Genomic DNA, 14,264 nt, shown 5'->3' with positions numbered 1-14,264 from the left:
ACCAGTCATACTGTGAGCTTGACACTGAACACTGAAGTTAACACACCTCACATTGAGTGTATTCGACGCTCTGTGTACAGTATGTGTGTGTGGGTGTGTTTGGGTGGAGTCTTCTGAAAGGTATTTTGTTTACAGAAAAACTCTCTATGCAGTAATACCATTAACTGTCCAACAATAGACAGAGGAAGTGAGTTACTGACATTCCTACAAAAACAGTTCTGCCTTACCAACTGCAGCTAGTTGATAATTATCAGCCTGCATGGATTCAGTGTGGTTTGTTAAACTGGAAACAATTTCTATTCATAGGATGTGGTCATTTAATTCCAATGTGCCTCGTCATGTAAAATGTACAAGCTAGTATCTCTGGAATCCAAAAAGCCACTTATAGTAGAACTATACAATGTATATACAATGTATTAAATGCTGTTATATAGTCAGTCAGTGAAAACTCACAGGTGAAATCGTACATCATAGAAATGCTGACTTATCCATTGAATTTATCAAAAAATAAAATTCTCTCTCTCTCTCTCTCTCTCTCTCTCTCTCTCTCTCTCTCTCCTCTCTTCTCTCTCTCTCTCTCTCTCTCTCTCTCTCTCTCTCTCTCTCTCTTCTCTCTCTCTCCTCTCTCTCTCTCTCTCTCTCTCTCTCTCTCTCTCTCTCTCTCTCTCTCTCTCTCTCTCTCTCTCTCTCTCTCTCTCTCATCGCCCAGCCCTAAGTCATACACTATCATAACTCATCCTCTTTGTATGTGTGATAAGAACATCATTTTACATCACAAATGAACAAAAAACCTTAAGGCACAATGCTATAATGGACTGGACCATCTTTGAGGTAAATCTGTTATTATGTCTTTTTCCTTGAATCAGGTGTCACTATGCTGACTGGTTGATGGCATACTGAAATTGTAACCTTTCACTTTTCATAGAAGGATTTTTCTGTTTTTCTCTGTGTGTCAACCCAGAAAGAATTTCACCTCTGACCCTGGCACAGTAAAATGCCACATTCTGCGGTCTCAGTGCCCTTTAAGAGGCAGAAAAACGAACAAGAGGAGACGGCAAAGAGGATTGTGAAATTGTACTATTAAATCTAAAATGTTGACAGCGAATTCATGTATTCAACAATTTTTCGCAAAGAGCTTACAAAGAATGTGCAGCTTATGCTTTGTTATTAATGGTAATGTTTATTGTACTTTTTAGTTGAAAAACGTAAGGTAATATATTGCCAGATTCGAAGCATGAATCATACAAATGGTAGATCTACACACTGACTATATAGGGGAAAAGAATAACTACAAAGACTCCTTTGGCTGGAGGGAGGAGTGAGCAAAAAATACATAAAACATACTTTATTTATCCCTGAGGGGAAAGCAGCAGGAGGGGGAGATGTGTAGGCTTCAGACCAGACTAAAATAAGGAATACGGTGAATAAAAGAACCAAGCAGTGATTTCTGATCAAATGTTTCTCTCTGACAGCTAAAAAGAACATTTACATAATTGTTATATTAACGCATTTGGAGATGTCACTAATATCTCATAAGAATATGCACAAAATTGGCCATGATTAATGGAGAATAAGTAAGAAAACAAAGCTGATGCACAGTACCTGTTCATTGATGGAGCTGTAGTCGTTGGTGGTGGAAACGTCATCATCCTCTGAATCGAACAGGCCGTCCTGGTTGTCCAACAGCTCTGCTAGGACTCTGCTGACAGACTCCTGGTCTCGAAGGTCCTCTCCTTCTGTTGACAGACTGCAAACAGAAGACGAGAGAAAAGTGTGTTGTGTTTGTTGTACACTGCTTTCCATGAGATGTTAAACAATTAAAATAGCTGAATAAATGCATGTTTAAGTGCCTCCGTGTGTATGTTTATGTCGGCCTAAATGTGTGTGTAAAATTACATCACAGTAAAAGCTGTTTCTCACCAGCACGCTGAGAAAATGCAGTGAGGGAAAACAGAAAATGGCCATGTGAATTTGTGCATGACAATTACACAGACTGGGACTGGTATGAGTTATCTGCGTTGCTGTGGGTTGTTTTTTCACTAACCACACAACAAACGGTCTGATTATTTTATGTATTAGCTAGCTCATGTCAACTACATTAGCATCTTCATCATATCCCAGCTGCAGGCCGATCTCAATCGATAGATTGTCATTTATCTGGTTGTTGAGGTAGCAGTCACTGTGTTTGTCGTACAATAGTGGGTGTAGAGAATTGAGAAACAAATTGTTAAGATGTATCCCCATTTTGGCAGCAAGCTAGCTCTGACCTTTGACCTGAAGGTATAACATCAGTTGAAAAAAAGGATTTAATTGGTCAAACATGTATTTTTGCCATCAAAGTATTTCCCCTTGCACAATTTTTCAGTTTTTAAACATTGCTGTGAAAATTTTTCTGAAAAAACAAAAAACAAAACATTTTTGTACAGCAGGATCTCCCAGTTCAGATTTGCACCCAAATAATCTTACAGTTTTTAATCCAGGTATTTAAATGCACACTGTACTTGCAGCACCACATCATCTAATACTCTATGTGCATAAATAAGGAGGCAAACAAAAAAAAAGGCTGCATAACCTGCTTGGCTCTATCAAGTTTTTAAGTAAATACTTTCACTTGTTGGTCCTGAGCTTAATGGATCTGGATTCTTTTGGAAAGGTTCAATGAACTATTAAATAGCCCTATACGGTCATCTTACTGGAAGATGTCTGGTCCAAAGACAGCGGCCAGCGTCCCGATGTTCCAGCTCTCCTGCTGAAGTGAAGCTACGCTGGCCAGGAAGCGGCACAGGAAACGCAGTAGGCCATAGTTCAGCTGGGGAAGCTGCTGCAGCAGGTACTTCAAGTTTCTACACAAATCCTCTTCGTTGCTGTAGTCTGTGGATGTTTGAGAGTAGAACTCCAGTTAGGAATGCATGTGTCTATTAACATTTGTTTAAGATTCACTGCAGTCAAAATCATATTTACATAAATGGCAGAGACTGTTCATAATCATCATCACCATTTGACTTCTATGCATATAAATGCTGCACTCAATGTTGCTCCTTTTCATTACTGTATTTGGAGATACTGCGGAGTGGATTATGGGTTATCAAGTCTGTCATGTTCCTTCACAGTTGACCTTAAAAATTCTTCACTCACGAAAATATGCAGACACAGATAAGATTAATGTACCATCCCTGGGGAGAGGTGAAATCAGGTGAAACATGAGATGGCATTAGGAAGAAATATGTAGTGGTATAGTAGTGCCATTACAAATATAACAGAGTGAGAAATGAATGGCATGACATAGAGAGTCCTTGCACACTCCCCCCTCCTGTAATCTGCACCACAGCAACAGGAACAACCATCATTATGACAAGAGGATTAGGATAGATTATCGGAGATAGACACAGAGGCAAAAGAGGACAGGGCGAAGAGGAGAGACAGAAAAGGAAACAGAGCAAATGTGGAAGTGGGATATTTGTGAAAGTGATTATATGTTGCCCATTAAACATGTATTACTCCATCTATTCATTTGTTTCTGGGACTGGTCTGACTTTGGTTAATACCATAAATGATTTGTAATAATGAGTAAACCTGGCTATTAATGCATCTTAAAATTCTTCTACATAACCTTCAGCAATTCACATTATCATTCTGTTTCCAAATTTTGGCAAAAACATCTCAATAGGAAGAATGAAATAAAACTCATTTTGGAATAATAGAAGGGCAATATCAACTAAAACATTTTCTGTTACAGCGTATGTGTCTGAAGTCCATCTTTATGCAGTATCTACATGCCCATATACATACATTTAAATCATTATTATGAGACAGACAGAACAAACCATTTATGCACTTTAGCACCTCTTCATCCCCAATTCTTAAAAAGTTGGGACGTTATGAAAAGGTTAATAAATTAGTTGCAAATCCTTTGCAACTCACATTGAATTGAATACAGTACAAAGATGAGATATCTAATATTCAAACTGGGAAAGTTTAATTTTTTGTAAATATATACAGCAATTCAATGCATTCGTTTTGATTAACATTTTACACAGTGTCTCAACTTTTTTGGAATCAGACTTGTAACCTCCTACTGGTATGAGAAAGAATCAGCTTTTAGCAGTTTCTGCTTCATTTAGTGACCTTACTCACAGCTCAGATAACTAAAGTCTACACGGCCACAGTCATAACAGCGTTAACGCAGGATCAACTTGACGAAAATCCAGAATTGGGAGACAATTGTGTAGCAAAAAGAGACTACATTTTCTGCAACAACCAAAACTAACTTTATGAAAAACATCAGTTTTTGGTTTCAAAAGTGGATAAAAAGAGAAAGATTGTAGGTGAATAACTGAGTGGGAGGCTCAGTCCCGGTCACACACCTTGGTGTAGCTGTAGAATGTGTCCCTGTATCGCCGTTGGGATAACCGGCTCAGGAAGCTCCTGCAGGAAGAGTCGGAGCAAACTGACCGCTGATGCCAGGTCTGCCTCCTTCTCTAGTTCCACCTCCTCACCGCTGTCATACCGCTGGCGCAGCCAATCCACACGTTCTGCGTTGCCATTAACAAGGAAGAGCCCCTCCAGGTCCAGATGACCTGGTGACACATCGAGCAATAATTAAATATACAGCAATGATATTTTCTGACCTTGATTTAGTTATTGAGCCAATGTCCTTGTTTTCAAACCCCAAGACCAGGACAGGCAGCCAATGAAATATGAGGGAGAAAGCTATGAACAAGTGTGATTTTTGGAATTACATCTGGAGTGCTCATAATTTGCTCATAAATGTTTTCCTGCTTGACGAACATTAACCGTTAAAACTGATTAATTTTTGATAATCTGCCAAAGTTTAAATTCAAACCCAAACATGATTTGGGATTGCATCACTGCTGGGAAGATGGCCTTATCACACCCCAACTACATTAACAAGCCACTTGTTTTTATTCTTTAATCTTTAAGTATGAGTCTTGGCTGTTGCTGACGCTATGCATTAATACCAGCCAAAAGGTTTATACAATTCAGTTGTCTTGTAAAAGTGAATTATCAGGGAAGGTGTGCCAGTTTATTCTGTATTTTCTATAATAATTTTCCATTGTAAGAACTCCTTATCCAGACACATGCTTCATGTAACAATGGAGGAAATCTACAACAGTGTGAAGTAAAAACAATGACTGTCAAATGAGAATGCTGATCGGCTTGTTTTGGTATATTCTCGAAGGAATTCCTGGTGTTACACTAGGATGAAAAAAGCGAGCTTGAGAGAAGTTCACTGTCTGCATACCTCCGAACACCTGGCCAATCGCCGCATGGAGATGGTGTGGCTTTACAAGAATTACCAGACAAACAGCTTTTTGACAATCCAACAAACACTAAGGTTTGAAGCATACTGCAGTTTAAGCGGCTCATGCAGTGATTGGTTTCTTCTTCATTCACACCCAGTGCTGTGTTTTTTTACTGAATCACATTCCAACTAATTATTCGTCATGTAACATACTTCAGAAGTCCCACCTAAAGAACTCAGGGAGGTTTAAATACAATGGGCAATGCTTCAAGAAGTTTAACAGGTGATGCTTTGGTTTGTAGACATAGACTATAAAAGTAGACGTAGCCTCCGGGTCTGGAAAGTGAAGCCAATGTGGAAAAGAAGTCTATGAGAAAATGACCCTACTTCTGACTTGATTATATGATTTATGACCTCAGTAAATATTTCCAGTTTGAGTTTATGGTTTAAATCACAAGCTTTTAGTCTCCTTCAATACAGCATAAAGTTAATTATGTAAATGATGATTCTATTTAAAGTTAAACAGATAACAAAGCATGCAAATTGCTACCATCAATCCTGTCACTTAGGATAGAGACGTAGTAATGGATCATAGCACTGTGTACATTTAAATAGCCAGAACTTGTTTTTGGTTGACCTCAAATTATGGAGGTTAATTTTGTTAGCAGCGACTTTGTTGCCGGTATAGTTGTCCGTGCAAGGTCCTCAGCCTCACGGTCTAATCCACCCTCTTGTCCAAATCTGGGTCCATAAAACAAAGACGTTGATGTCCAAAACACCGAACTCCAGGCTTCAAAACTGAGGTCCACAAACTTCGTGACGCCACGTCACTGTGGCTACATCCACATCTTTCATACAGTCTATGTTTATGGATTATGAAACTGGCTGGTAGTTTTTCCTCACTCCTGCCAACTAACCAGGCAACAAATGTCCTATTTTCATGCTACAACTCCACACAACAGGGTCCACAGTTACAATCAGTGCAGCTAAATACATCAAATAAAAAACTTTTTCAAATCAGTGTCATGCACATCACTGATGTCCTCACATTGTTGATTAATGATTTATTTAAAAAAAAAATGTCAGACCATAGTAACACCAATATATCTACCAAAACAGTAGGTCCCTGTTCACTTTGTATCAGTGATTTAACCTGTCACAGATGCCACAGCGTCCATAAAACCTTCAAGTGCTTTCCATTTCCAATCTCGGTCTTGCATCAGATTTCCTTATAACTTTATATTTTCAAACAGCAAGCTCCTACTCAAACCTCAGACATCACACACAAATTAAATCAGAGAGATTAAGGCCTTTTCAATGGCTGAATAACTTTTGGACTGGCAGCACCACTCTAATTAATGCACCAGCAGAGGCCCTGGGAGGATTAAAGACTTATTACATAACCTCATATGGTTGAGCGGCCCCGGGGTCACACAAACCCCCAAGCGGCTTCCCTGGTCACTTGAGGGGAATTGAGGTGAAGGTGACGGACGGTTTTCAGGAAATTAGAAAAGGAAGCTTTTTCTATTGTTTAACTTGTCACTAGAGATATGTCTTCACATTCATTTCTGATGTACTGATTAGGTTTCACAACCCTCAGGTGCAGTTAAAACTTTTACCCAACACACTTGTATTTCTTTCAACTATATGTAGATATATCCAGCATGTCAGTTCCCTGGCCTGTCTCATAATCTTTATATCTCAACACTCATTCCATTGACTTTGAGGATACTTCCCTTTGTTTAGTAATTACTGCAAATCATGTGATGACTTTTTAGCATTTCCTTCATTTTATGGGTGGACCTGCAACCAGGAAATTTTTTCAATCAATTCTACAAATAGATCTTTATGTGTATGCAATTTTGCACCGACCAGAGACCATGACATTTTGGGAATAAAGATCAACAAACACAGATGTCAATGTCTCCAGTTCTTAAGGGTTCACACCAACAATGCATAAATTGCACAAAGAGGATTGACTGGTTGGGTGTCTGGCTGACAGCTACATAGGTTATGCAACACAAAACTGGTTCTGATTGTGTTATGTAGCAAGTACCATTACCAGCCAAATGCAGACAAAATCTGTCCGTGGCTGGTTAGTTTAAAAACTTGAATTTGGCTCCAACAGTCAGCCTTCTTCATCCCTCCCATCCCTCAGAGCTAGACTTCGGAACTGCCAACCTGCTCTTATAAAGAAAGTGACATAAGACTGAAGTTCCTGCTCTGCGAGGCTTGAAGAGAAATGTTCCAGTGGGGATGTGGGAAAGGCCCTGGGCCAGGACTTTGGTAGGTTCCTCTCTTCGCGGCTAAGCTCGTCTGTTTTCACAAGTGGAGCTGCAGTTGACAGAACTGTTATGTAATAAAAAAGGAAGCGGACTGCGGATCTGTCTGCCGGTGCATTCAGAGTTCATCTTATCACATAAACTGGATCTCCACCAAAGACATATTTTTGGTTTATCGTGATTCAAGAGCAGTCAACAGCAGCAGGGCGTGCTCGGGATACTGAAACATTACAGAAGGCAATCAGATGTAACTGAGTGCTCAAAAGTATGTACTAAGATGTGATAAGTGGGACATCTAAGTGGGCTGTGACTGGTATAGTCTTACTCCTGCTTCCCCATTTCATTCTTTAACCACGTGAAATGTCAATATGGTTCTGCTTTGAACAAAAACTCAGATTACTGTATAATAATCCTGGGTTATATTTCATTAAAGTAAATTAAAAGGGAAATTAAAAGACAAAGTAAGCATGTATTACCTGGAAAGTATGTAGCTGCATGTTAACACAAAATAATTCAAGAATATCAAAATGTTAAAGATCAGCTTTTATCACGTACAAGGAGAGGATCATGTTCACCCAAGGCAATAGATTAGAATACATTTTTGTAGATTGTAAAAACGGGACTAAAAAATGAATACACTTGTCCTATGACTACACACTGTTATTTTTTATTTGTAGTAAGTCTGTTGCTCGATCTTTCCATATGAAACTTCTTTTGCTGCCCTTTTATCTGGACTCCCTTGTAAGAGGGAATATTTCTGCCAAAGTAAAGGTTAAAGAATTTTTATTCAGAGAAACCACTTTAATCATTATAATGGGAAAGAAAGAAACGTCATAAAAATTTGAAAAAAGACAAAATTTACATTCCGTATTTGCTTTATTACTATGGATATGTGTGGTGTTCCTTGCTTTCATCTTGAATTTTTTTAGAGTTTTCAGTTTACTTTTTTTCCGTTAAAAGATAACAATTCCTTTTCTGTTTGATCAGCACAAACGTGGGTGTGTATGAGTCATGTGAATATAATGTATCACAATTGTTATGAGCTTATCAGGCATTTTAATTTGCTGAAATGTGTTGCATTGGTGTCATCAGTGACGGTTGATATTTTAGGTATGTGAATTAATTCGATGGGACCAAGTCCCAAATGACTCATATACTGGATGTGAAATTAAGTTAAACAAAGAACTGTTGCACAAAAGTAAACAAACAAACTTCTAACTCAAATTCTAAGATATTGCAGTGAAAAAATGTGGTGTTTAAGTATCCCTGTGTCTATGTGTGTACGTGTGTGTGCATTTGCCACTCACCATGCTCCTCGATGTAGTCAACGATGTGTTTCACCAGTGCAGGAACCTCATGGCCACTGATGGTGTGTGTGCGCGTCACCTCCTCCAAAGGAACGCCAAAAACACGCGTGGTGCTGGCTGAGCTCCCGCCCTCGTTGCCTGGCAACGGAGACACGCTCTTCCTCATGGCCTCCTCTTCCTCACCACAACCCCGCCAAGACCTCACGTCTTCACAAAGAGAAAAAAACAACAACAAGGTGATTAGACAAAAAAAGTGAAATGGAATGATTCTCAAAATAAGAGCCTTTGCGAAGAATGCAGCGCAGCATAAAACATTACTTTTACTCTTCTGTTTTAAGACCATTGCAAGGAGTCGAGAAAAACCTCTCATGAAGACTGAAAGAGATCAAAAGAGATGACAAAAAGAGTTGCTTTGCTGTCCACAGACAAACAAAAATGAGCATGAAACATGCAGGAGTGGCTGTTTTTCACATGGTTTTTGAACCTCCCCTCATGACAATGAAAGGTGAGAATGGACAGCAGCAATAGGCCACTGGCCAGCAAAGGTGTTTACATCTGGTCCTTTAAGGGGGAGGAAAACACGTGGAGGAGAGGGAGGAGGAGGAGGAGGAGGAGGAGGAGGAGGAGGAAAGAGTATATGTTTCACTGCACTCTCTGGGGAAAGTCGATCGTCCTATGATCATTGCATACATATATCAGCACCTTTCTACATGGCCAACTCAAGCACTTTTTAAATAATTTTCCAGGTGCATTTTCAAGCTTTTCCAACACCTTATAGCTGTGGTCACTTACATATTTATCAGCACATATATATATATAATGATTATTACATTTCTTCATAACACCGAATCTGATGTTACAAACAACAAAAACTATGTTTTATGACAGAATACACCGTAATTGACCACAGCTGTAAGGTGTTGGTAAAGCTTCATTGATTTGTTTTGATTTGCACAATGTTTTGTTTACATTTTGTTTAAAAAGACTCAAAGAGTTGATTGACTGTATACCTAAAAAACTAACATTGTCTTTTGTTTTTAATTTTAAAGTTATTTGTCCAGGGATTGTTTCAGTGATTGTTTTACATTGGCTAAGCAGGTTAAATGGGATGCCAGGTGAACAAACAGGTGACACATTTTGATACATGAAATATTGTGGTGATTTCCTTAACTTGTTGCTCTGTTGTGTTATAAAGTGATGAAATTATGATTTCGAGCAGTTTCAAGCAATTAAATGGAAAAAAATGTTTAAGGAATAACAGCACTTACAAACCCAAAAATGTCAGTGTCTCCATCTATGATGTTTATAATCAAAGGACCAGCATGTGGGTGGACAAGATTCATTTGACAAAACTAAGGTTCCCTGTAGCCCTGCTTTTGGGGAGCAATAGCAGGAAGAGAAGGAGACAGATTGAGGTAAAGTAGTGGTGGTGTTGCTGTCAGACAGGGATTATTAAGCAGGTGTCCTGTCTATGCTAAATGATAGGGATTCACCAGGTTTCCACCTGTATAAAATAGAATAGTATCAAATTCTTACAACTATGTTTTAAATTACATAAACACAATTCAGTGTGGGTGAAAGTCAGTTGTTTTTTTTACACTTTCTTTGTTACATAATCATCATTTGAAGGCCATTACTTAAATTAAATTCCCCTCCCTATAGTGTTTGTCAGGTCCTCTGCCATCATCACTCCTCAGTCCCCATGCAAAGGCGATGCCTGAGTCAGACCATGGGACAGTTTGCAAAGCGAACAAGAATGTGCAACAATAATTTCTGCTCAAAGTTCGACTTTGATTATGGTCTGCTGGTGAGTAATCTCAATGCAAACAGTGGCAGATGGCGTCCAGTCGACTCCTCGGGGGAGGAAGAACATCACCAAATGTTTATCAGATAAATGTAAGCTGGTTTTGTTCCAATTAAATTAAACTCACACTATATCTAAAACAATATTAAAAGTATAACCACTAATGTCCAATACCAATAGACATACATTGTAGGTACACTGACCTACAGATATTTTAAATATTTTTGTCTCTTCCAAGTCAAAACGTTGTTGTTTTTTTCATTTTCACAGTATAATGGGCTGGTCAGACAGGATCTGCAAAGAACGGAGTTTTACTTGTTCGAAGTTGTCAGCTGTTTGCTCCTCCTCTCACTCTGGCAACAACCAGTTTAAAACCAGTTTGTTGTTGTTTTTATGGTCAGCTTGTTATATAAGATGAAATGACTGACACAGCCAGTAAGGAATTTGAGGGTTTTTGTTTTCACATTCAGTTTAGTAAGTAAGTTCTCTGAGCAGTGTGCAGGTTGTGTTTTTTTTTTCACGATATTCAGTGTGGAGATATTCCCTCCTCTGCACGGCTTCAAACTACACCAGGATCCCTTCAGATTTTTCAGATTTTGTTGATTTAGTCATTGATATTGTGCTCCTACCATAATTAAGTAAATAGGCTAGACAGTCCATGATCAGCTCTGCTGAAACGCAGAGCATCCGTCAGCTGTGGCAAAGCACTTGGTCCTAGTAACCTTTTACATGCGCTTCACACGCAAGTCAGTTGAGAAACGATTGAATGCCCTCTCAGGTGACCAACCACTGCTGGGTGGTGGAAATGGCAACTGTACACTGTGATTGTTCCTGGAAATGCTGCGACAGAAAGCCAGTTCTTAATACTGCAAACCATCAGTGGATCACAGGCTAGTCACCATTGTGTTATCTCACTCAGCAACATATAGTGACCTAACAGACATTTATTTAAATGAAAAGCTCTCTGATTAATACTTTTATTCTGGGAGTTGATCAAATGAAAGTCTTGGCTGTTCCCTTGTCAGCATGCTCTCTGTATGACAGTCTCCTATTATAGTGTGTTTGCATGTTTGGCTGGGTTATGGCTTTTGATGCGAGAGTTGATCATGGCAGATTGCCAGTCAAGATGTCAGTCCTCTAAGAACAAAGTTGCTATAGTGTTATAAATTGTCAAATTTATTCAGTCTGTGAAGCTAATATTAGTTTAAGTGCCTTAAGTGTAAGGACTTTGAAATAATAAAATTATCTTTTTTGCTGATATAGAAGTTATCACTATATTGACCTAAATCATTTTAGTGAATAATTTCCAGTGAGAAACATGCTGTCTTAACTTTTTTTTTTTTCTGACAGAGTAAAGAGGTCTGATAAAAAACTTTGTCATATGGTGCAGGTCAATCAACTGAAGGTCAACATCAACCAAAAAAAAAATGGTCTCAATTTTCCCTTCTGTTTCTGAATTATGTCGTTGAATGGAAAGTGATTTTGCAGAACATTATGATTTCACAGCAAAGTTGATCTTTGACCTTTAGGATCCAAAATGTCATCACTGGATAATTGTATCCTTTTCAACATTTTTGGGATTTCTTTGTTCATAATTAGTGTATGAATTTGTGAGTTATGGATAAAAAAACATGTTTTGTGAATTCTCATTAGTCCATCCAAGAAGTTCCCTCAAGGTGTTCTGAGATATTTCATTTACAAGAACCAGATGAACCAACAACACGGAAACATAAAGTCTCCGTCCAAAGCTGTCGCAGAGGCATTAAAATTGCATGTGTGCCTTATCTATTCACCATTTCAAAGTGAAGAAGTCTATTCCTTCTTCCAGCAGTGGATGTGCCCGCGTGATTGTGTGTTGGTACTCACCGTGTAGCAGTGAAAGTGTGTCCTATCCTCTCCTCCCTTAGCCAGTGAACCACCAAACCATCTATGGCTGCTTCAGGTTGTGGCAGAAGATGAGCCGGTAGTTCCTCATTGACGGACCGCTAATCCCTGTTGCAGGATTCCTTTCTATCTACACTGAGGAGAGATGGAGGGAGAAAAAGGAAGAAGAGGGAGGAACAAAAGCAAAGAAGATAATGGCAGAAGAAAGTCAGAAAAGTAAAGGTGAAGGCGGAGGGTGGAGATAGAGGCGGGGAGAGAGGAAAAGATGGAATCTGTTAAGTAACAATTCCTGGTATGCTTATAAATATCTGATTAGCTACTTTCTATTGTAATGTAATGCAGCCATATTTAAACCTTTTACATTTTCTGTTATCAACACCTGCTGTGATGCTTTGTTTTGCTTGTAGACTTAACAACCATTTCTAATTTATCTGGGTATCACTAAGATTTTCTAATTTTCTGCTTAATGACTCCAGTTCTCATTAAATTCTGGTAAAGATTCTCACAATTCTTCATAATAGAAGTAATAAAAAGTAAAAGACACAGGTTCAGGTCATAAATACATTTGCATTGAGCAGCATTACAAACATTGAAAAACTGTGCAGTAGACATTACTCAATCCAGGACGTATAAAATGTGCCTTGCCAACACAGACACTGACTGCAACATAATGCGGATAGCACAGATAATAACTTCCATGCCATATGGCCATACCAGTACTTCTTCTGTGCAGCTGTCACACACAAACTTTCCTCCATCTTGGACTGCAGAATAGTCAGCTTGTTGTTACAGCCAAAGAAAGAGTTCCGCACAGAAAACAAAACCTCAAAACATAACAGAGGAGAGAGGACGTTGCAGGAAATGCATCGCTATGTAAAATTAATCTAGAAATAACAAAAACAACTGCTTGTGATTCATTCCAATCTAATGGAATTAAAGTTCACCTTGTTACGATTTCAATACAAAACAAACACTTCTGCCCCTTTCTTTCAACGGCTGCAGACTGTTTACATAAGGACAGAACTCAGCAGACCCAGATTAAAGGCAATTAATCAGAACCACCTGTAACACACGGAATTGATGCAATAAATCTAGCAAGTGCTTACTAAACGACATGCAAAATACCTTTTTACAAATTGGCTGCAGATCAGACCAATGATACACAAAACGAATGCAAGGGATTGCACAAAGAAAATAGAGCTAAAGCATCGCATTACCGAATAACCATCCTCCTTTTAATTCCAACAACATGTGGTTATGGCTTCAACAAACAAGCCAAATTACAGACAAAATAAAGACACATGCTGCCTCAATTTGTTTTAGAATCAAACAATCAATAGCCAATAAATGTGCCAGGTTAAGGAACGTTAAAGCCATTTTCAGTTTCCTCTTTTCTTTTCATTTCTGTGTTATATTTTCTAGACTCATCTCATCTTTCTCTGCATATTTTGCCCCCTTTCCTTTCCTTCTTATGCTTCTTTTCTCCCCGTTTTCCCCCCCTCTTATCTTATCTTCGTACTTGAGGCTTCAGATGTCATACTGTCTAAGAGTCAGCTGGAGACGAGGACCGAACGCAATAATTAAACTGACACCAGTTGGGCAAGCTGGGCCAGTGTGTGTGTGTGTGTGTATGTATGTGTGTGTGTGTGTGTGTGTGTCGTGCAAGTCTCTGCATGCCAATGTGAATTTGAGCAAACTGTCACTTTAAAGTTGTGTGCCTGGTA

The 14,264-nt window shown here is 38.8% G+C and overlaps 1 protein-coding gene across 3 annotated transcripts in view; it reads right to left on the bottom strand.

Moving 5' to 3' along the window:
- Nucleotides 1-14,264, bottom strand: part of fam13b (family with sequence similarity 13 member B) — an 89,528-nt gene that overhangs the window by 56,572 nt on the left and 18,692 nt on the right. For 2 of the 3 annotated variants that reach the window (XM_059346904.1, XM_059346906.1), the window contains exons 2-6: nt 12,523-12,670; nt 8,853-9,059; nt 4,365-4,577; nt 2,694-2,871; nt 1,603-1,747 (exon numbers count right to left, since the gene is read on the bottom strand). In XM_059346904.1, coding sequence (XP_059202887.1) covers nt 1,603-1,747; nt 2,694-2,871; nt 4,365-4,577; nt 8,853-9,018 — 702 coding nt within the window. In that variant the 5' untranslated portion in view covers nt 9,019-9,059; nt 12,523-12,670. Of the gene's footprint in view, nt 1-1,602; nt 1,748-2,693; nt 2,872-4,364; nt 4,578-8,852; nt 9,060-12,522; nt 12,676-14,264 lie in introns of all 3 variants that reach the window. The other variant, XM_059346905.1, reaches the window with a different exon arrangement.

The sequence above is a fragment of the Centropristis striata genome, chromosome 12, assembly GCF_030273125.1.
Source record: "Centropristis striata isolate RG_2023a ecotype Rhode Island chromosome 12, C.striata_1.0, whole genome shotgun sequence".
NCBI lineage: Eukaryota > Metazoa > Chordata > Actinopteri > Perciformes > Serranidae > Centropristis > Centropristis striata.
This window is presented reverse-complemented; position numbering and strand designations above follow the sequence as displayed.